General features: G+C 42.1%; 1 protein-coding gene across 21 annotated transcripts in view; it reads right to left on the minus strand.

The window, feature by feature from the left end:
- Positions 1–883: 883 nt before the first annotated feature.
- The window catches only part of SYNRG (synergin gamma), a 94530-nt gene continuing 72882 nt past the window's right edge, over positions 884–22531 (minus strand). For 8 of the 21 annotated variants that reach the window (XM_079904240.1, XM_079904247.1, XM_079904241.1 and 5 more), the window contains 5 exons: positions 20821–20969; positions 5970–6053; positions 5526–5636; positions 5137–5172; positions 884–4122 (listed from right to left, as the gene is read on the minus strand). In XM_079904240.1, coding sequence (XP_079760366.1) covers positions 3991–4122; positions 5137–5172; positions 5526–5636; positions 5970–6053; positions 20821–20969 — 512 coding nt within the window. In that variant the 3' untranslated portion in view covers positions 884–3990. The remainder of the gene's footprint in view (positions 4123–5136; positions 5173–5525; positions 5637–5969; positions 6054–20820; positions 20970–22531) is intronic. The other 13 variants (XM_079904243.1, XM_079904252.1, XM_079904249.1 and 10 more) reach the window with 4 other exon arrangements.

The following is a 22531-nucleotide window of genomic DNA, read 5'->3' on the forward strand; positions in this document are numbered from 1 at the left end:
ATACGGCTCCTGTGATAATTATGAATGCTCCTTAAATCAGACATCCCACTTGAATCATGTCAGCACTGCCCATCCTTGCAGATGGGCAGGTATTATTAACCTCATTCACAGTGTTGGAACAGTAGAAAACAGCACAGTGTACACTCTAATAAAAGGTACAGTTTTCAGTTGTCTCTTGGGAACTGGAGGGCACCAAAGCAGTGAGTCCTCCATCAAAGGAACTTTTTTTGTTTTTTTATAAACTTTAAAAACGTATTTATTTTTGGCTGCACTGAGTCTTCGTTGCTGCGCGCAGGCTTTCTCTAGTTGTGGCCAGTGGGGGCTGCTCTTCGTTGCGGTGCACAGGCTTCTCATTGCGGTGGCTTCTCTTGTTGCGGAGCACGGGCTCTAGGCATGTGGGCTTCAGTCATTGTGCACATGGGCTCTGGAGTGCAGGCTCAGTAGTTGTGGCACATGGGCTTAGTTGCTCTCCGGCATGTGGGATCTTCCCGGACCAAGGCTTGAACATGTGTCCCCTGCATTGGTAGGCGGATTCTTAACCACTGCGCCGCCAGGGAAGCCCCCAGAAACTGGCTGGGACTTGGTAGAAGTTTCTATTAGCTCTTCTCTATTGCACGCTCCTGGGAAACCACTGGGTGTTAGCAGGTTGCTCCTTGCTTTTATAGGGGAGCTGCTTGTCCCAGCAACGGCTTTGTTTTACTTCATTTCCTTGCTTATCTGTAGAAAAATTTCCTAGATTTTCAGTCTTTTTGGCAAGAAGCCCTACATATAATGCCAGTGGCCACATATTTCTATACATTATATCCTCCAGATTTTACCTGGTTTGTGGCAATGGTTTCCCTCTAAATTCCACCTTTTCTTATTTTATACACTTTTTGTCCACTTTTATAAGCATGCACCATTACTGTCTAGAAGGGAAAATTAAAATGAAATTAATAGTTTCTATGGGAAATCAGAGCACCCCATAAATGCCTCAGCAGCACATGATCAAAAATCAATCAGAAAAAACAAACTGGCTGTGGAGGCTACGGCTTCTACAGTATGGAGGCAAACTCTAGTAAGTCTGGTAGTCTCTGGATAAATGTGCAAAACTCAAATTGTACACAGCAAGAGAATGTTCTTGGTAATTAAGAAAAAGTTCCTGCAGAAATCCTGGCAAATGCCGCTACTGGGATGTAACTTGGCACTTGGGAAGCCTAACACCTTTCCAATCTAAATGTTGGAGTTTATTAGCTAAAGGTCACGAAGGAAGGTACGTGACCTCCAAGGTGTGACGGGATATTTTGTAGTGATCCCCAGTGCAGAGCAAACATTTCAGATTTCTATAACATAAAGGCCCTATAATTTCAAATCTTAAGAACATGCTAGTCATTAAATAAAAGGCAAGTCGAAGGCATCTGTAAATCAGCAAAGAATTATGCATATGCACACAAAAGATACTCAAATAATTTAAAATATGCAACCTATATGAACTAACTAGTAGCCACAGGAAAAATAAAGCATGGATAATATCCTAATATACCCTGTGCTGCTTCTACCTCAAGCATGTCCAGACAAAAATGACACGCTAAGCCATAAAAAATTTAAAGGCAAAATACAACACTGCTTACCAACTGCCACTCAAGAAGGGGGTGAAGCAGCTTGCACAATGCACTATATGGAAGTAAGTAACCTTGGTTACTGTTTCCAAGGACACTGGGCTCTTGGCTAGCAAGCGCTGAGGTGAAGCTGCATGCAGTGTTGACTCATTTTAATAAACCTGCATAAAGAAAATCAATGCAACGGTATTCCACACTCCCCAAATCTTTACTGGTGGATCTAATAAAACATTTCCAGTACTAAACAGATACTGAAAGTAGTGAATACTCTTTATAGCAAAGGCTTTTTATTGATGTCTGCTGTATTTTCCCCTGGCACCTCCCATGGAGTGACTAAACCTATCATACTTGGTAAGGTCAGCAGTAATTATACTTAGGAATTTTATCTGAGGCATTCTGGAATATATCTAGAAATGGAAGCCAATCTAGTTAACAGGTGAGCATACTTTTTGAAATGTCATCAATATGGACCACTGTGACAGAACAGTAGTCCGCACAGCATTTCCAAAAAATGTCTCTGCAATGTAAATTCTGTCCAACTGCGAGACACTTCTTGTCGCAAAGGTAGATTTTCTTATCATGGTCTATCATGGAATGTATGAGACCACTTAGAAGGCTGCTTGAAATCTGGTGCCGTGTTGAAACCCTAGGTGCTGCACAGGCTGAAGTGGAACCCAGAGGCCTCAGGCAAAACCTGCTAGAAACCAGCCCACTTGTGTTGTCACTAACACCCACTGACTCTGTGGAGGGCAAAGGTAACGATTCAGAGACAGCTGTCCCAGGCATTAGTAGCTGGACATGGTATCATCTGGAGCAAATGAGAAAAACAGATTTACCTCATCAACAGTTCTCTGTGCACTCGGGCGCGCAGCCAGGTGAAGCAGAAGCCTCTTCAGGAGCTCGGGAATGAAAATGTCTACCTTTCTTGGAGCGGATGGAAGTAAGAGGTAGTAAGGTGGAACAAAACAATTTCCTCAAGTTTTGTCCTCAGGAGGGAAAATGATCTAATTAATTATGTAAAGCAGCAATTACACAGACAAAACCAACTCTTCCAGTTTACAAATAAAAACTAAGTCTAGGTCAGAGAGCTTAAGCCATACAAAGTGAAACACCCAAGATTCAAAATCTCTTCGTAAAGCACGTAATTAACAATTGAGAGAAACGTGTCCTAGTTTGGCGGGTTCTTCCCAGGAATAACAGTCTTTAACCACTTGGCTTTTTTCCCCCTGATTTTATGCATTCATTTTAAGTGGCAAAGAAAATTCCCTATACCAGAGAGCATAAGCCTTTTCCTTCTAAAATTCAGTGCTGTTTTTGAACAGTTTCCTGCCTTTGCTTCTAAGTCATGTGCCTCTACCACAAATACACACCTTACTTTTCTCCTTGCTAGGCCAGGAGCTCCACCTTCTAACCCTGAATTAATTTCCCGGTCTCTCACAGAGATACTGCGGTATTGGTCCCTGTGCAGTCATTTCTGGAAATTTGGCTAGAGGCCTCTGCAAAGAGATTTCATTCAGCTGGCTTTCCAAATCTCATCTGAAAAAAGTATCACGTTCACAGTCTGTGTGTGAGGTAAAACAAGGCTTTCACTGAAGGCGCCTAAGGGCAACGATATTCACCCTGATACACTGAGGTTCAGGCCTCTGTCAAAATGAACATTCTTCTCACTGCAAAGTTCCCAGGCATGTTTTGAGAAAGTTTTCTTATAAGTTGACAGTCTTAGAAATGAACGAAAAGAGTAGAGAACTGGGTCGGTTGCGACAGTAAAGCTGGTAAGTCTGCCCTCACTCACCTGCCATTGTCCAATGGAGAGAAACAGAATTTTTTCTGTAAAAAGAATACCAGTTTAATCACAGTTTCCCCCTTTTTATTCATTTCAGATATTAACAAACTAAATGCGGATAAATGCATTCTACTTCACAGAACAGTAAGTGTTCTAGATACACACAAACACTGGATCAAAACATCCTTCCAACTCCAGTCCTATAGCAATAATTTATTTTTCTTCAAATGTCAATTCTTCACAGTTTCAATACTGCAGCAGCAAATATTCCTTAGATAAAGAAAATTGTGGTCCATGTTTTAAAACATCTTAAGAGAACTAGAGATAAGTCAGCAAACTTCCAGTGCAGTTTGGGTAGAGCAGTTTTACCTCGAATACCAAAGACTGGCTGTGGGAACCTGGGGGCAAAGGTCGTTGGGGGGAAAGACTGGGAACTTCTGCAGCACTTCCTCCCCCGCCACCTCCTGAGGATTTCTTCACGTAGATTGATGGCGGTGGGGGGAGCTCTGCAGCATTCGCATTCTGTTTATTGGTCCCTGTCACCCCAAGGGGTGTGATGGAAAATAAACAAACTCAGGCAGTACTTCCCACAGGAGCTTTCAGGAAATTTCAGAGCAAATCAGGCAGGATGAGGCCGGGAGGCTTTGGTTCGACACAGTTGATCCAGAAATTGGCACAGCTGGCATGATACTGGTGTCCTCCATACGCCAGCTTGAAGCTGTCCGTTTCCGAGTTGAACGCCTGCCGGGAAGAAACACACATGGGGGGCCCGTCAGGCTCCCTCCACACCTGGGCACTGACCAGCAGCCGGCACGGACCCCTCTCCAGCTCACAGAGGCTGAGGCCAAACTGGCGCACACACAAAAGCTGAGCAGGTGGCTACAGGAATTCAAGCGAGAAAGTTTTTCGCCGCTAATTAAAGGTATAAAAATATCTTTACTGTTAAACCCAGTTTCAGCAAAAGGAGGCCAAATTGTTCCCAGAAAAGGCAGACAGAGGCTGTGAGGGTCGGCAGGGGTCCTGACACTGGACAAAAACAGCCACGGGCTGGGGATCATTTTGATCTCTCTGTGAAGAAAGCAGCCCTTCCCTGAGGCTGGCATTTGACTATAACATGCCATCCCTTACGTTTCTGAGGCTGATTACAGTCCTATCATGAAAGCAAATGAAAGATTAAAGACTCTTAGGGTCTAATGCCATTCGGAGCTGATAACCAAACTGACATCATTAAAAAGTCCAAATAGGTATAGGATTTGTAAAAAATAAAGATGTTAAACACAGCAGAATGATTTCCAGATGAATAATGCTTACCAGTAAGTTACAGTCAGCCAGGCCTAACCTCAATCACTTCCGGGGTGTTTTGTAAAGCTCAACAAGTAAACAAATAACTAAAGCTCTAAACCCCAAACAATTTGTTTTTGTCTGCTAACGGCCAAGTCCTGAAGCTCTCTGATCTCATTCTGTGTGTCACTACCACTTCATCTTCCAGAAGCTGCTCTTCCTGTTACCCTGTTCATCCCAGAGGAAAATAACCGCAACACCAGAAGCCAGCTATGAGCCACAAGCATGCACAGCAGACGGAAGTGGACCCGCACGGACATGTTAGTTGACCGAATCAAACACTATGGGAATGAAAAGGACTCAGCAAAGGATCCATGATTGGAACAGCTCAGGATGGCAGTGGAATCATCGAATTTGCCTTCCACACTCAAAATTAAGATGGAGACGCTAAGATAACGCATAACTGGTTCATACTTTTTTAGGATGTTCTTCTGCAGGCTTCTCTTCTTTCTGAAATAACGTTGAAACCATAAGGTCAACAAAATTCCCAGAACAGGGCCTCTGGCCTCCAAACGAGTCCTTACAGGTTTAACCTTTTCTCCTTGCCACCCCACTGTGCAGAGGGTGGGCAGGCACGTGCCAACAAGCCCACTCCTTAGAAAGGCAGGAGCTGCCTCCACCCCTCGACAGCTCCCCCCGCTGCCCCTTTGAAAGAACATGTCTGCTCTGTGGTCAGATTTCAGGGCTTGATAAACTCCCCTCCTCTGGTCACAGACCTTGCGGAGAAGGGCCAGATGGGATTGCCTCCCGGGTCGGTCAGGGAAGCAGCCCGTGCAGGGGAGGGGGGAAGGCAGGTGACTTACCCGGCTCCTGGAGTCCACGTTTAAAAGGCACACCCCACAAGCAAGCTCCTGAGCGTTTTTAATCCCGGGCCGTAGCATACAAGAGGAAAAATCCAGTGAATTTTCATCAGGCTGTGCGGACAAGACAAACGGGTAAGAAGCCAGGAATTCCACACGCTGCTGGTTTCACTCCCTGATCAAACATCCCAACAGGTCCAGCAGCAAATTCAGTCCACTCTCTACCACCACCAGTACAATTATTCCACTTCCCAGACGTTTACCGAGTACCTGCCCTGCTGTGTTCTAGTTGCTAGGGGTGTTAGATGAGCACAAAATGGTCCCTGTTCTCTAAGAGCTGTTTAGGGTCAGGGCGAGGTGGGTGTCAGGCCACACTGTGCCACGAGACCCACACTAGGCGTAAGGACCGAGCGCCGGAGCACAAGGGGGAAGGGGTGGGGCACTTACCCGACTCAAGGGGAAAGGAGCGTGGTGGCAGAGAATGCTTCTGAGAACTTCCAAACACGGTGGCTGAGTCCTGATGGGTGTTTGCTAGGTGAAAGGGGTAGGGTAGGATGAGGTAGGGAGGGAAGGGTATCTACTCTATGTAGAATAAGCAGCCTGGGCAAAGGCCTCTAAGCAAAAGATCAGGTATGAGAAGAAATCTAGGGAGTGGGAGCCAAGCTTACAGCAGGAGGGAGGAGATGAAACTGGAGCACGAAGGCCTTGAAAGGAATATGAGGGGTTGAGACTCTATCCTGGGAAGCCCTAAGGGTTGTAACTAGATTGTGACAGGATCAGGTTTGTACTCCGGACAGAACCCTCTGGTTGCAATGCAGGCAGGCACTGAACTGGGGGTCTGGGCCTCTGTTACAAGGCTGCAGTAGCGAACCAGGAGACGGGTCCTGAAGGTCAGAACTGAGGGAGCAACAGTGCAGAATGGAGAGAAATGGACACATGAGCTATTAAGGCCGAAGAATCAACAGGCCTGGCGGATCTGTTAGATGTGCGAGGAGGGGAGGGGACTGGGCAACTGAAAGGATTCACCCTAACGGGGCACGTGAGAGGAGAACCAGTTTGGGGATGGAGACTGGGGAGAAGAGTTCAATTGGGTACAAGCCGAGTCGAAGCTGCCTGTGGGACAGCTGAGTTCTGATGCTATATGAGCAGGCAGATGGGTATACAGGCCTAGCACTCAAGAACGAGAGATCTGGATGTTATCGGCTAGGGAGAATAAATATATTAACAGCTAACAGGTCAAGTCTTTACCTGTGCTAAGCAGTACACTAGGCTCTCTACATACATTATTTAATTTATTCCTTACCAAAAAATCTATGAAATAGGGAGCGTGTCACCCAATGATGAAAAGCCCAATGATTGAAAGCTGTTAATTTCTTAAAAGTTAAAATGCACATCTATTATATGAGCTTGCAATTTCTAGATATTTTTATCTAAGAGAAATGAAAACATGTTAACAAAAGTCTTATACGAGAAGTGTTCATAGCTCTATTCATATTAGCCAAAACTGGAAAGAACATGCATCTTTAAACAAGAAGATGGATTCAAAAAACATAGTATATTAATACATTGGAATATTACTCGGTGATAAAAGGGATCAAACTGATACACACAACACAGATGAATTTTTACAACATGCTATGTAAAAGAAGCTGACACAAGAATATATACACTACATAATTTCATTTATATTAAGTTCTAGAACAGGCAAATCTATGGTGATGGAAATCTACAGAAAATGGATCACTGGCTGTTTTTGGAATCAGATCAGGGGACTGACTGGGAAGGGGCAAAAGGGAACTTTAGGGGGTGATGAAAACACTCCATATACCGATGGGGTGTGTGCCACATGGTTGTGTGCATTTGTCAAAACTGGTCCAACTATGCATTTAAGATCTGTGCATTTCATTGTATATATGTTATTCCTCAACTACGAAAAACACTTGAATAATAAAACAAGACAAAAACAACCAAAGAAAAGCAGAAAAACAAAGCAAAAAACCAGAATGGTAGAAAACATTTGCAAATGATGCAACCGACATGGGCTTAATTTCCAAAATATACAAACAGCTCATATAACTCAATAGCAAAAAAACAACCCAATCGAAAAATGGGCAGAGGACCTAAATAGACATTTCTTCAAAGAAGAAATACAGATGGCCAATAGGCACATGAAAAGATGCTCAACATCACTAATTATTAGAGAAATGCAAATGAAAACTACAATGAGGTACCACCTCACACCGGTCAGAATGGCCATCATTAAAAAGTCTACAAGTTAAAAAAAAAAAAAAAAAAAAAAGTCTACAAGTAACAAATGCTGGAGAGGGTGTGGAGAAAAGGGAACCCTCCTGCACTGTTGGTGGGAATATAAGTTGGTGCAGTCACTATGGAAAACAGTATGGAGGTTCCTCAGAAAACTAAAAATAGAATTACCATAGGATCCAGCAATCGCATTCCTGGGCATATATTCAGACAAAACTATAATTCAAAAAGATATACATGCACCCCTATGTTCACAGCAGCACTATTTACAACAGCCAAGACATGGAAACAACCTAAATGTCCATCAACAGATGAATGGGTAAAGATGTGGCACATATATACAATGGAATAGTACTCAGCTATAAAAAAGAATGAAAAAATGCCCTTTGCAGCAACATGGATGGAACTAGAGATTATCATACTAAGTGAATTAAGCCAGAAAGAGAAAGACAAATACCATATGATATCACTTCTATGTGGAATCTAAAATATGACACAAATGAACCTATCTATGAAACAAAAACACAATCACAGACATAGAGAACAGACTGGTGGCTGCACAGGGGGCAGGGGTTGGGGGAGGGATGGACTGGGAGTTTGGGGTTAGCAGATACAAACTACTACATACAGAATGGATAAACAACAAGGTCCTACTGTATAGCACAGGGAACTATATTCAATATCCTGTGATAAACCATAATGGAAAAGAATGTTAAAAAAGGAATGTATGTTATGTATAACTGAATCACTTTGCTGTACAGCAGAAATTAACACAAGATTGTAAATCAATTATACTTCAGTTAAAACAATTAAGAAAAAAAGATTTTGGATTCTTAATGTGTAAAAGTTACGTATACATGAACTAATTTATTTTTCTTATATATGCTCTAGAGCAGAGTCTCTCAAACTTGGCACCATTGACATTTTAAGCTGGATAATTGTAAGACGAGCTTAAAAGACCTGTAAGACCTGTCCTCTGCATGTAGGATCCCTGGCTAATTTGGGGCAAAACTGCTCCCCTCCCCGACTATTAAGAACTGACTTTCCAAAGAGGAAGACGCACGTGTACACGCATATAAATACACATATGCACATAAACCCACACTCGTATGTAAGCCGATTATAAATTTTACTGATATAAAGAATGTGTAGCACACCATTTGCAAATAATAAAATATACCATCATCTCTACTGTAGATTCCACATAGTATCTTGTTCTCACAAAATGCTTTCTTGGATTTTTGCCCAACTCTTAGATCAACCACCTTTGCTTGCTTTCCTGAAAGACTGTTAGTTCTGAGGCGAAGGCTGATGTTTTCATGTGAAGGACTAGGGCTAGACTGAAATGACTCAGACCTACTTCAGAACTTCACTTGTCTGTCAAATATATGAGTGACTTCTTTGCTGAATCAGATAATAGTTCTTGAATACTGGACAATCTTTCCTCAACTTTTGGTTCTACTCACGACATAATGGCTACAGACAGCATACTTTTAAGTTTAATCTACATTATTAACATTTTCTCTATCACCTTAAGCCTAGACAATCAACAAAACAAGTCAAGCCCTGATTTGAAGCGTTTGCTGATTTCCATGGTATAAATGCTCCCCCTATGGTCGATTTCTAGCTACCAGTGTGATGTCACTGAACATGGGGTTGGGAAGAGATGCACGCAGCACCGTCATATAGTATTTCCACATATGGATACAATGGACTAGGGTGACCAACTTCCTGGTCTGTGCCAGACTGTTGCCATTTTAGCTCTGAGGACACCCCTCGGTTCTGAGCAAACCGGGGCAGCTGGTTGTCCTATGACAGACATCAATAACCTCAAACACTAAGGACAAAGCAGGTGGGAAAGGAAGTGAAGATGGAAGGGAGTCGATAGGAACAATGTAAAAGGGTCCATTGTCCTGTCTTGAGAACCAAAAACAAGAGCAGAGCAAGTCAAGTGTGAGAAAGTTCTAGAGTTACCAAGTTGGGCTCAGAAAGATGTCTGAGTTTAAGATTGCCCAGGCTCTGCAGTGTGATGTGATAACACCGTCCAGTGTGATCATGCAAGTGGGTGGCTTAAGTGAAACAGAGACAAGGGGCTTGTAGTCCAGAGAGTCAAGGATCTGGGAGCCTGGCATGTTGGCTGGTTTTTCCTCATGAATACTGAGGTGACCAGGATGATGGCAAATTGGACAATAAAATAACAGCTACATGTTCTATAGTTACTTTAGGCTGAACCACTGAGAAGTTACTATACTGTCTTTGTATTTGCAAAACTGTATTCTTCTTCCCCAGAAAAAAAAGCCTTCTCCCTAGAAAAATGTGTAGATTATATATGATATTTCTCCAACCATTTCTTTTTAATATGAAATAAGTATCTTTTAAAAATATTTATTTGGCTGCGTTGGGTCTTAGTTGCGGCGCTCAGGATCGTTGTTGCGGCATGTGAACTCTTAGTTGCAGCATGCATATGCGATATAGTTCCCTCACCAGGGATCGAACCCGGGCCCCCTACATTGGGAGCGTGGAGTCTCAGCCGCTGGACCACCAGGGAAGTCCCTCCCCATCCATTTCTAATTTGAAATAGTAAACCATGTGCTAGGTTCCATAAACCTCTCTTAAACTAACCTGAGCTGAATCTATTTGGATTACCCTTAAGGAAGGAAGGATACACAGTTCTCAAAGAAGAAAAAGGGAGGTGGAAGTTTCAACTGTGTGAACCTACATGGCCTTAGCCAAGCCAGAGGATAATTTGTTTGTTTTTTAGTGTAATCATGGCCAATTTGGTCAAACCTAGAAGCAGGTGGAATTATCATCTGTCTGCTGTCCAATTCTGTCCTTCGTAAAACAGTAACAATTTCACTTGCCCTACCTCCCTCCCTCCTTCAGTTGGTGTTAGGACCCTCACAGATACATAAAAAGGGCTCTGGAAAGGATAAAATACTCTAAATGATCATCACAATTATTCACTTTGACAAAATCTAACAAGCTTTTTGAAGAGGTTAAAAACATAGTGGTATGTCTATAATCTACATTATAGACATTTATCATGTTACTGAATGAGGACTAATTGTGAAATAATTAGAACCCGGGGAAACTCTGAATCTTGAAATCAAATCCAAGTTAATAAAAGCCCTTTTAATACCTGTTTACCAAAGGAATAAAAGAAGCCAATGAAAAGGTCATCTCCAGTGAAAATCATATGGCTCTGCATAAATTACCCTGTAGTCAAATTAATCTTTCAAATGATAAAATTAACCTTTATAAATACACATCTATTAGCAGGGAGATTATTGTAGTCCACAGTGTGACACCAATCAAATGCCCTAATTCTATAAGGAGGTATGCCCTCCACAGGCACCTTAAATTGCGTATCACCTACTTTAACTGGCAAGTATGTCATGCATTTAGTAAAGATTAAAAACCCAGCCTTATTAGACAGGACCTGCATACACTGACAAGTCCCAGAGTCAGACTGGGATATATAATCCTGAATCTTTAGCCAGTAATAAACTATTAAAATGGTATCCAAGAAAATCATTATTAAGGAAGAAGAGTTTGGTAGTATTTTAGTGTTACCAGTAGACTTATTCTCCTTCTTCCGGACAAATGTAGGATGGGCCTTCCCTGTCCTCTAAATTAGGCACAGTCGTGTAACTTGCCATGATGTTAACAGACTGTGAGTATAAGTAATATGGTCACTTCTGGAAGGAAGCAAGACCAATGTGCTATTTGTCATGTTCCCTTGATACTCCCATAGTGACCAACTATGTTCCACTCGGTGTTGGCTCTATCAACCCAGATCCCGGAGTAAGGAGGACATGGCATAGAGTCCCTCCAACTTGAGATGGAACAGGAGCTAGGAATAAAGCTCTGTTGTTTCACATTGCTAAGAACTGGAGCTGGGAGGTGTTGCTTGTTACCGCTGCAGAACTTAATTTGACTGATACAAAGAGTGATCTAGACACAGGTTCCACAAGCAATTCCACACCTTTGATTTTGGTTACAATGCAACCATTCTTGGTTACAATGGTTTTTTTTTTTTTCTGGTAATTTTTCCTACTGCTACTATAACAAATTAGCATAAATTTAGTGACTTAAAACAACATAAATTTATTCTCTTCCACTTCTGGGGGTCAGAAGTCTAAAGTGGGTTGGCAACACTGTATTCCTCCTTATCCAAGCTCTAGGGGAGAATCTGCCTCTTTGCCTTTTCTAGTTTCTAGAGACTGCCTGCACACTCTGTGGATCACGGTTCCATCTTCAAAAGCAATAGTATAGGATCTGCCAATCTCTCTCTCTGCTTCGACTGTCACATTGCTTTTTCTCATTCTTATTCTCCTGCCATCCTCTTACAAGGATCCTTGTCATGCCTCTGGGCCCACCCAGATAATCCAGGATAAGTTTCCCATCCAAAGACCCTTAACTTAATCACATCTGCAAAGTCCCTTTTACCACATAAGGTAAAACATTCACAGGTTCTAGCGATTAGGACGTGGACATTTTAGGGGGGTGGGGAGGTGTTATTCTGTCTACCAAATCCACCTTCTGCCAACTGAAGATAGCTGTGCAGAGACATGATTAAGATTCTGTCTCTAAAACACTGTGCAGACTGGCAAGACGACAAAAATGCTGTCATTACTAAAACAAACAAACTGTTCTGGGGCTTCCCGAGTGGTGCAGTGGTTAAGAGTCCGCCTGCCAATGCAGGGGACACGGGTTTGAGCCCTGGTCCGGGAAGATCCCAAGTGCCGTGGAGCAACTAAGCCTGTGCGCCACAACTACTGAGCCTGCACTCTAGAGCCCGTGAGCCGCAACTACTGAGTCCTCATGCCACAACTACTGAAGCCCACGCGCCTAGAGCCCGTGCTCCGCAACAAAAGAAGCCACTGCAATGAGAAGCCCGCACACTGCAACAAAGAGTAGCCCCCGCTCGCTGCAACTAGAGAAAGCCTGCGCGCAGCAACGAAGACCCAACGCAGCCAAAAATAAATAAACAAACAAAACAAAACAAAAAAACTGTTCTCCTGACATGTAGTGGAATCACAGAGCCAGGGTGATTTTCAGTTGACCACAGGTCAGGAGAATAACAGTCCTGTCTCTTCTTGTAGATTTTATGTGGCAAAAACGGATTAGTATTGTTTTCCAGGACTAAGTCTTGGTTACCAAGCTACTGAACTTCAATTCAATCCACAAGCATGAGACAAAACTTTAAGATAACAATTCACTCATCTCACTAAAATAGGGGCTTTTTATCTCTTGAGAAAAAAGTTCCTTCAACCTGTGCCCAGAGGAGACAGGCTTTTGCCACAAGAGGGAGTTTTAGTCCATGGATAAAGGGAGCATAAAAGGGAAAGGGAAATGTAACTTTGCTAGTATCACTTCCAGCCTAAAGAAATATTAAGGAGCCAAAATTTGGAGGTTAAGACTGTGTACTCTGCTTTCCTTATCCCAAGCTGCATCCTGGAACCTTTTCACTGGAGAAAATTAATGCAGCCTCCTTTTGATGGGAATAGTTTCATGGAGTCTTTGTGGGAAGAAACAAGCCCTTTTTTTTTTTTTTTTTTTTTTTTTTTTTGCAGTACACGGGCCTCTCACTGTTGTGGCCTCTCCCGTTGCGGAGCACAGGCTCCGGACGCGCAGGCTCAGCGGCCATGGCTCACGGGCCCAGCCGCTCTGCGGCATGTGGGATCTTCCCGGACCGGGGCACGAACCCAAGTCCCCTGCATCGGCAGGCAGACTCCCAACCACTGCGCCACCAGGGAAGCCCAGTTCAAGTAAGTTTTATAGACCGAGGTCATACTAGTTATCAAGAGGAAATGCCATGGTATAATCAGGAAAAATACCTGAGTAAAGAATGATTATTTTTCTGTCACAGCTAACCTGGTGAAGAAAGCAACTATAACTGGAATAGCATGGGTAATTGGAGAAACAAATACTCAGTGGCGGTCACGTACAACGTGCAATGCATTCCTGTGTTGTCTAGCGGCAGATACCTACCCTTCCCTGGTGCCTAAAAACTGTCAGGTAAAAATCACTCTAGCATCTAGACATGGATGCTAGAAATGGATGTTCCTAATGGGAGTTTGAAGGAGAGGGCAAGAATGCCTGTCCACTCTTCCCACTTACCTCCTATTTTGCCATGTGGAGGGACTTAGAACCACCGTAAGTGAGAGGGCAACACTCCTAAGTTAGATGTGTGACCAAACCCAACAGGCTTCCTTTGAAATCACAAAACCAAATTCTATGGCTTCTTTAAAAAGGTCTGAACAAAACTAATCCTTAGTGTAAAAAACCAGAACATGACTTATCTCTGAGTGGGGTGATGACAACAGAGGAGCATAAGAAAAGCTTCTGGGACGATGGGCTATTCTGTATCTTGATAGGGGTATGGGTTATATGAGGTATGCATATGTAAAAAACATTGAGTGGTATAACTAAGATTTTTGCATTTTACTGTATACATATTTTACAGAAAAAGAAAAAAGAAAAGAAAGGTCTGGAGGGGCAGAGTCAAGAAGGCAAGCCTTTCTCATGAGCAAAATGTACCAGGATGAAACTGACTTCCATCTCACCCACTGACAGCAGCTCCCTTAAAGCAGTAATCCAGGCCAAGATTCTCCCCAAATATCCTTTGCTCCAAACTGAAAAGGACTAATACATAATGAACCTGGTTAACACACTTGGTCTTTTGTGATACCTTTTCTTTAAAGAGTTCACGGCAAAGAAAGATGCTTTGCAACCACAGCCATCTTTTTCTTTTTCTTTTTTTTTCTGGCCCTGCTGGGCAGCTTGTGACACCTTAGTTCCCCGATCAGGGATTGAACCTGGGCCCTCGGCAGTGAAAGCGTCGAGTCCTAACCACTGGACCACCAGGGAATTCCCACAGCCATCTTTTTCTAATAGCACCAGAAGAGACGGGTTTGTCTAGAAGTCTAGTTTTCAAAATGTTAATTACAAGAAGAAACTGCCTGTCACCAGAACAAAGAAACTTAAAATCTAAGTGGCAAGGGGGACTCTTTTAAGCTACTCTATAATCCTGGGATATGAACAGGGGGAAAAGTGTACAGAAAAGAACTTGACTGTTTATAGCAAGTTGCTGCCAAGATAGACTCCTGGTGTTTCATCTCATTAACCTTGATGCTAAATAATAACCCACTCTTCCCCAAAAGGCTTTTGCCTTTCTGCTTTTACCCATCCAACTTGCCCATTTCAAGGAGGCAGCAGAATACAGTGGTTGAAAAAGTAGACTTAGGACTTTCAGACTGAGTCCAGGTCTCACCAATATCTCTGTGCCTGAGTTTCTTCATCTGTAAGAAAGGGGGAGAATAACAGTATCTACCCTCAAGGCTGTTGTATTAATTATGTCTATGTAAAGAGTTATGAATAGGGTCTAGCACACAGTCATCACCAGTAAAAGTTGGCGAATGATGATGCCGATATTTAGGCTTCATGTGGTCATATCGGCACAGGGTTAGGAGCAGAAGGTGGGTGAATTAGGAGAGACCCAGACCCACACTGATCTCTAGATTCCTAAAGGTGAGAGAATCTCTAGATTTTCTCCTAAAGGTGAGACCTCTGTGAGACCGAGAGGCTCTGATGAACTGAGATGCTAACGATGCAAAGGGGACACGCCTGGTAACATGTCCGTCTCCATCCCACAGCCTCACAGGCACGCCACGCACGTTACCAGCCAACCAACTTCATGCGCAGCTGGAGTTTAGAAGTATTTTTCTAAAACACCAGGGTTTTATCACCCAAACACAACCCTACCACTATTCTGGCATATTTCCTTCTAGCCCTGTAGTAATAGTTCTGTGTTATTTCAAACTTTATGCTTCTTTAAAAAATGGCGGCCTCACATCCTAGTATGAAGAGTCACACAACTAATTCTCCAGATTTGGACTTTTCGGTTATTTTCAATTTTTCACTTTTACAGAGAACAACTTGTGCATTTAACTTGCTTCTTTTTGTGAGTTTGTATGTAGAACTCTTGCCTTAGGCAGTTTTCCGAGAAGTGGAATTACCAAGTCAACTGCTCTGAATGTTTTCAAGTCCTTTCATTCATTTAGCACTTAACCGGGTATTTACACAGTGCCTGGCCAGACAGAAAATGAACAAAATGTGGTCGTGGTCCTTGTTCTCAACGAGTTCACAGGTGGAGGGGAAAGCATGTTGCCAGACACCTTTCCCATAGGGTGGTACCAATTTCCTAATCAGGGCTTTCCTGGTGGCGCAGTGGTTGGGAGTCCGCCTGCCGATGCAGGGGACACGGGTTCGTGCCCCGGTCCGGGAAGATCCCACATGCCGTGGAGCGGCTGGGCCCGTGAGCCATGGCCGCTGAGCCTGCGCGTCTGGAGCCTGTGCTCCGCAACGGGAGAGGCCGCAGCGGTGGGAGGCCCGTGTACCGCAAAAAAAAAAAAAAAAAAAAATGTCCTAATCAATGAATTCCTAATAAATTCCCTAAGAAGTAGTCCAATTTTACCACATCAACACGATCAGCATTCAAATAAATAAACCAAACCCCATACTGGGTTTATTAGGAGGTAAAAACTGAGATCTCGTCTTAATTTGAATTAACGTTTTCTGCTTAGCTGTGCCTCCTCTATGAATCACTTCACATTTTTGTTCCGATTTTACTGGAAGCTGGTATAGTTCTCAGTAATTTATATGTTTTCTTTACAGAGCAAAGACTTGCGGTCACTGTCAGTATGCGCTGCCACACGTTTTTTCTCATTTACCATTTCATCTATTTTTTTGCCGCTTGGAAGGATTTCCTCTAATCTGTACTTGGAGCTATGCCATTCAATCTCTACGGAGAGATTTCCCAAGAAACTACTCAATGAAACCTGCTGCTTTCTTTACTGAAACGATATTTTTGAAGATAATGTAGATTATGTTAGTTTCCTCTTTATGAGAACCCACAAAAGAAGTTTCTTTCTGGGTACCGGAATAATTATGCTTCCTGAGTAGAGGGTTTATTTTTATGTTGTGAACACAGTGAATCATGGAACTGATCACGTCTTCTTTACATCAGTGCCTAGAAAGGGTCAACTGTACAGCTCACCACTAGCAAATGCCAGCACTTTTAAAGCACACATTTTTGGGGAATTCTCTGATGGTCCAGTGGTTAGGACCCTAGGCTTTCACTGCCAAGGGTGGGTTCAATCCCTGATCGGGAGCTAAGATCCTGCATGCCTCAAGGTCAAAAAAAAAAAAAAAAAAAAGCACATATTTCTGTACACTTCATACCTGGCTTTAACTTATTTCCCTAATTTCATTTTCCCTTTATTTTCCTTATCCATTTATTAAAAATATTTAAACCAGTTATTAAAATAATGAGGTACAAAAATGCTTATCTTGCTTGAAAAAAACTGGCAAGTTCAAAAAAGTATAAAACAAAAGGTACAAAGTCCCACCAAACACTGTTAGAACACAAAGGAAAAAAGGACATACACTATAGGATATCACTTACATGTGGAATCTAAAAAATACAAATGAATGCATATAAAAAATAGACTCACAGACATAGAAAACTAACTTATGGCCACCAAAAGGAAGGGGGAAGGCGGAGGGACAAATTAGGAGTATGAAACTAACAGATACAAACTACTACACATAAAATAGATAAGCAGCAAGGATTTACTGTATAGCACAGGGAACTATATTCAATATCTTGTAATAACCTATAGTGGAATATAATCTGCAAAGAAACAAAAAAACCCAGATCATTATGCTATACACCTGAAACTAACATAATATTGTAAATCAACTATACTTCAATTAAAAAAATAAATAAAGGACACAGTCCTGCTTTTAAGGAGCTGAGACGCTAGTGGGTAAGAAACAAGCAAACACAATTATCAAGAAGCGTGTAAGTGCCCTGACAGAATGTGCTATGGACACACACAGGAAGGGCATCTAATGCAGACTGAAGGCCTCTTGGAATGAATTCTGGGACAAATGACGCAAAGTCCAGAGGGGAAAGCAGTCTAACAGAGAAAGAGAGGCCAGGGCAGCCCAAGTGATGGAAAAGACCTTACTTACTGAGCTAAGGAGTTTAAACTTGACCCTGAAGACCACAGAGAGTCACTGCAGGATTTTAAATGGGATATAAATGACACAATCAGATTAGCATTTTAGAAAGAGACATCTGAGAGTGGTGTGCAGAACGAATTGATAGTGGATAAAAAAATGAACCAGTAGGGGGCTTCGCTGGCAGTCCAGTGGTTAAGACTCCGTGCTACCAATGCAGAGGGTGCAGGTTTGATCCCTGGTTGGGGAACTAAGATCCCATATGCCTCATGGCCAAAAAAAAACAAAACATAAAACAGAAGCAATATTGTAACAAACTCAATAAAGACTTTAAAAATGATCCGCATCAAAAAAAGTCTTTAAAAAAAAAAAAGAACGCTATGAATTTTTGCCAAACTTGTTAAATTTAACCTCTTGAATTCAGTTTTCTGTAAGTATTTCTTATCACCCAATGAACATAATTTTATCTCTTCTTTTCAAATATTTATAACTTCATTTCTTATTGTATTGGCCACACAGTATTTTAAAAAAATAATTAGGTTATAAATTGAAAAATGGCCAAAGAAAACAAAATAAGAGATTTGGGAAATGATTCAAATGCTTTAAGAACTTAATAGTACAAGCCAGAAGCAACATAACAATGGAGAGAGGATGTGCTTGCCGTTGAAGACAGGTTGCTGGGAGAGCCGGGAGTCCTCCTGACCATCAGTGCAGCGCAGTGAGAACTGGCTGCTCTTTCAGATGGGGCACATGGCAAAATGTAAGGAAAAGAAGAAAGAAAATGGAACAGCATATTTATTCCAGCTGTGGAAGGAAGATAAATTGTGAAATAAAGGATATTATCACAGACAAACTGAATAAGTGTGAATATATAAAAATAAACTAGTTTTGCCCCATGTAATATTTTAAAAAGGGGATGAGGACTTCCCTGGTGGCGCAGTGGTTAAGAATCCGCCTGCCAATGCAGGGGACATGGGTTCGATCCCGGGTCCAGGAAGATCCCACATGCAGCGAAGCAACTAAGCCCGTGCGCCACAACTACTGAGCCTGCACTCTAGAGCCCGCCAGCCACAACTACTGAAGCCTGCGCACATAGAGCCAGTGCTCAGCAACAAGGGAAGCCACCGCAATGAGAAGCCCATGCACCGCAACAAAGAGTAGCCCCTGCTCGCCGCAACTACAGAAAGCCCACGCACAGCAACGAAGATCCAAAATGGCCAAAAATAAATAAAGAAATAAATAATAAAAAATTTTAAAAAAATAAAAAGGGGAAGAAATAGAAGAGGAAAAAAATAACTGATGTAATCTTATGAGCACACACACATGTGCGAATAAGTCTATTACAAGTATGAAATATGTATGGTCAACACAATATTTCATTGAATATATGGTCAAATGGTCAAAAGAGATAGATGATCGGTTTATACACAAAGGAAATAAAAATAGTAAATTATCATTTGAGACACTGGCTAGCCCCTCAGGAAATGAAAGAAATTAAAAAACACTTTTATGAAATTGTTTAAACACTTGTTAACATAAGAAACTGACAAAGCTAGAATACAATGTAAAGAAATGTATACTTATGTATTGCTGATAGCACTGTCAACTAGCCCCTAAGCTCCCTGTAAACCCATATCAACACATGCAACAACAGCTATATGCAGGCATGCGTGTACATGTGCAGCCATGCACTCTGACCTCGTAAGTCCACTTGGAGAAACTATATCCTCAAAGGGGAAACAGTCATTTGTTTAATGGTATTCAGAGTAAAACTATTCATAACAGGAAAACAATGAAAACAATCCAAGACCCTAAGAAAGTAAACCGGCTAAATGAACCACAGGACAGCAACAAGACGTATCATACAGTCTTTTGTTTGTTTCACTTAGATCTAAAAAAAAAATGTTTTTGAGGTATAGTTGATGTAGAATATTAGTTTCAGGTATGTAACAGTGATTCACAATTTCAAAAGGTTACACTCCATTTATAGTTATTATAAAATATTGGTTATATTACCCATGTTGTACAATATATCCTTGTAGCTTATTTATTTTATACATAGTAATCTGTACCTTTTACTCCCCTACCCCTACTTCGCCCCTCCCCACTTCCCTCTCCCCACTGGTAACCACTAGTTTAGTTTGTTCTCTGTATCTGTGAGTCTGCTTCTTCTTCTTCTTTTTTTAAAAATATTTATTTGGTTGTGCCGGGTCTTAGTTGCGGCAGGCGGGCTCCTTAGTTGCAGCATGCGTGTGGGATCTAGTTCGCTGACCAGGGATCAAATCCCAGGCCTCCTGCATTGGGAGTGTGGAGTCTTAACCACTGCACCACCAGGGAAGTCCCAAGTCTGCTTCTTTTCTGTTATATTCACTAGTTTGTTGTATTATTTTTTGGATTCCACATATAAATGATATCATACAGCATTTGTCTTTCTCTGTCTGACTTATTTCCCTGAGCATAATGCCCTTGAAGTCCATCCATGTTGTTGCAAAGGGCAAAATTTCATTCTCTTTTATTGCTGAGTAGTATTCCATCTTCTTTATCCATTCCTCTGTTGATGGACATTTAGGTTGCTTCCATGTCTTCACTATTGTAAACAGTGCTGCTATGAACGTTGGGGTGCATGTATATTTCTGAATTAGTGTTTTCATAGTACAGTTTTTTAAAAGGACACAAATGAGGACAGAAATAACTAGAAATGCAAAGGGAGAAACTCAAACGAATGCTTTGCAAAACATGCATCTACGTATGTGACTTAAGAAGGATGTAGATAGAGAACATTTTCCTACACTCTCATTTTATTTAGGTACAACGGTCCTGGGAGCTATCCAGAAGCCAACCTGGTACTATTCAACTAATGGAACAACTGTTGTCTCCTTCCTTCAACATAACTTGATACAGTAGGCACCTCCGTCCTCCAGTAAGTGCCATCACAGGAACATACGCTCGGCTTCACAGCTTAGGTTTCTAGAAGGAAAGCAACTGCTAAATTGTCTAGTGGGCTTACCGTGAGTGTGGCGAGTGACATGAAGCCAATTAGGTTATTCCATACTTTATCGATGTCCTTCAGCAACTGCTGGAGTTTCTCACTGCACACTGCAGTGGCTTTTATCCCCAGCTCCACACGCTTGGTTACCCTGTACACCTCAACAACACCTGACAGGGTGAGAGAGGACAGAGTTAGGTGCTGGAAGCGTACAGAAAGAGTTGAGCAAGACACAACAGCCTTATTGCTGGCTGATATTCTAGGTGGAAACTGGGACTGTATCTGGACAGACATGAACTTACTATTCCTTGGGACCAACCAACTCTTAATGCTGCAGTATAAACTCATTGGTAAGAGCACAGACTCTAGAGCTACACTGCTTGGATTCAAGTCCCAACTCTGCCACTTAACTAGCTGTGTAACCTCAGGCAGGTTGCATAACCTCTCTGTGCTTCAGTTTCCTCATCTGTAAAATTGGGATAATAGTAGTACCTCCTCAAAGGATGGTTGAATTAAGGGATTAAATGGGTTAATACTGTAAAAGGCTGAGAACAGTAGGCATTAACCAAGTATTAGCTATTTTTTTTCTGGCTTCTTTATGAGTCCATTTGTTTGAATTTGGGAAATACCATTAAACTCACTGAAAATAGGAATATTAACAGTTTAAAAGAATCGGAATGTCAATATCACTACACAGGCACACCTCGCTTTATTGCACTTCACTTTGCTGTGCTTTCTAGATATACGTTTTTTACAAATTGAAGGTTTCTGGCAACTGTGCATCAGGCAAGTCTATAAGCACCACTTTCCTGACAGCATTTGCTCACTGTGCGTCTCTGTTACATTTTGGTAATCTCACAATATTTCTAACGTTTCCATTATTATCATATTTGCTATGGTGATCTGTGATCTTTGATGTTACTATTGTAGTTGTTTTAGGGCACCACAAACCACGAAGCATGTGTTCTGACTGCCTCACTGACCTGCTGTTCCTGTCCATCTCCTCCACAGGCCTCCCTCTTCCCTGAGACACAACAATATTGAAATGAGGCCAATTAATAACCCTACAATGGCCTCTAAGTGTTCATTGAAGAGTCTCACGTCTCTCACTTCAAATCAGAAAATATAAATGATTAAGCTTAGTGAGGAAGGCATGTCGAAAGCCAAGATGGGCCAAAAACTAGGCCTCTTGTGCCAGACAGTTAGCCAACTTTCGAATGCAAAGGAAAAGTTCTTGAAAGAAATCAAAAGGGCTACTCTAGTGAAAATAAGAATGATAAGAAAGCAAAACAGCCTTATTGCTGATATGGAGAAAGTTTTAGTGGTCTGGAGAGAAGATCAAAGCAGCCACAACATTCCCTTAAGCCAAAGCCTAATCCAGAGCACGGCCGTTAACTCTCTTCAATTCTGTGGAGGCTGAGAGAGGTGAGGAAGCTGCAGAAGAAAAAAGTGTGAAGCCATCAGAGGCTGGTTCATGAGGTTAAGGAAAGAAGCCATCTGCATAACCTAAAGTGCAAGGTGAAGAGCAAGTGCTGATGGAGAAGCTGCGGCAGGTCACCCGGAAGCTCTAGCTCAGATCATTAACAAAGGTGGCTACATTCAAGGACAGACTTTCAGTGTAGGTGAAACCACTTTCTATTGGAAGATGCCATCTAGGACTCTCGTAGCTAGTGAAGAGACGTCGATGCCTGGCTTCAAAGCCTCCAAGGACAGGCTGACTTTCTTGGTAGGA

This window comes from Stenella coeruleoalba (assembly GCF_951394435.1).
Source record: "Stenella coeruleoalba genome assembly, chromosome: 19".
Lineage (NCBI taxonomy): Eukaryota > Metazoa > Chordata > Mammalia > Artiodactyla > Delphinidae > Stenella > Stenella coeruleoalba.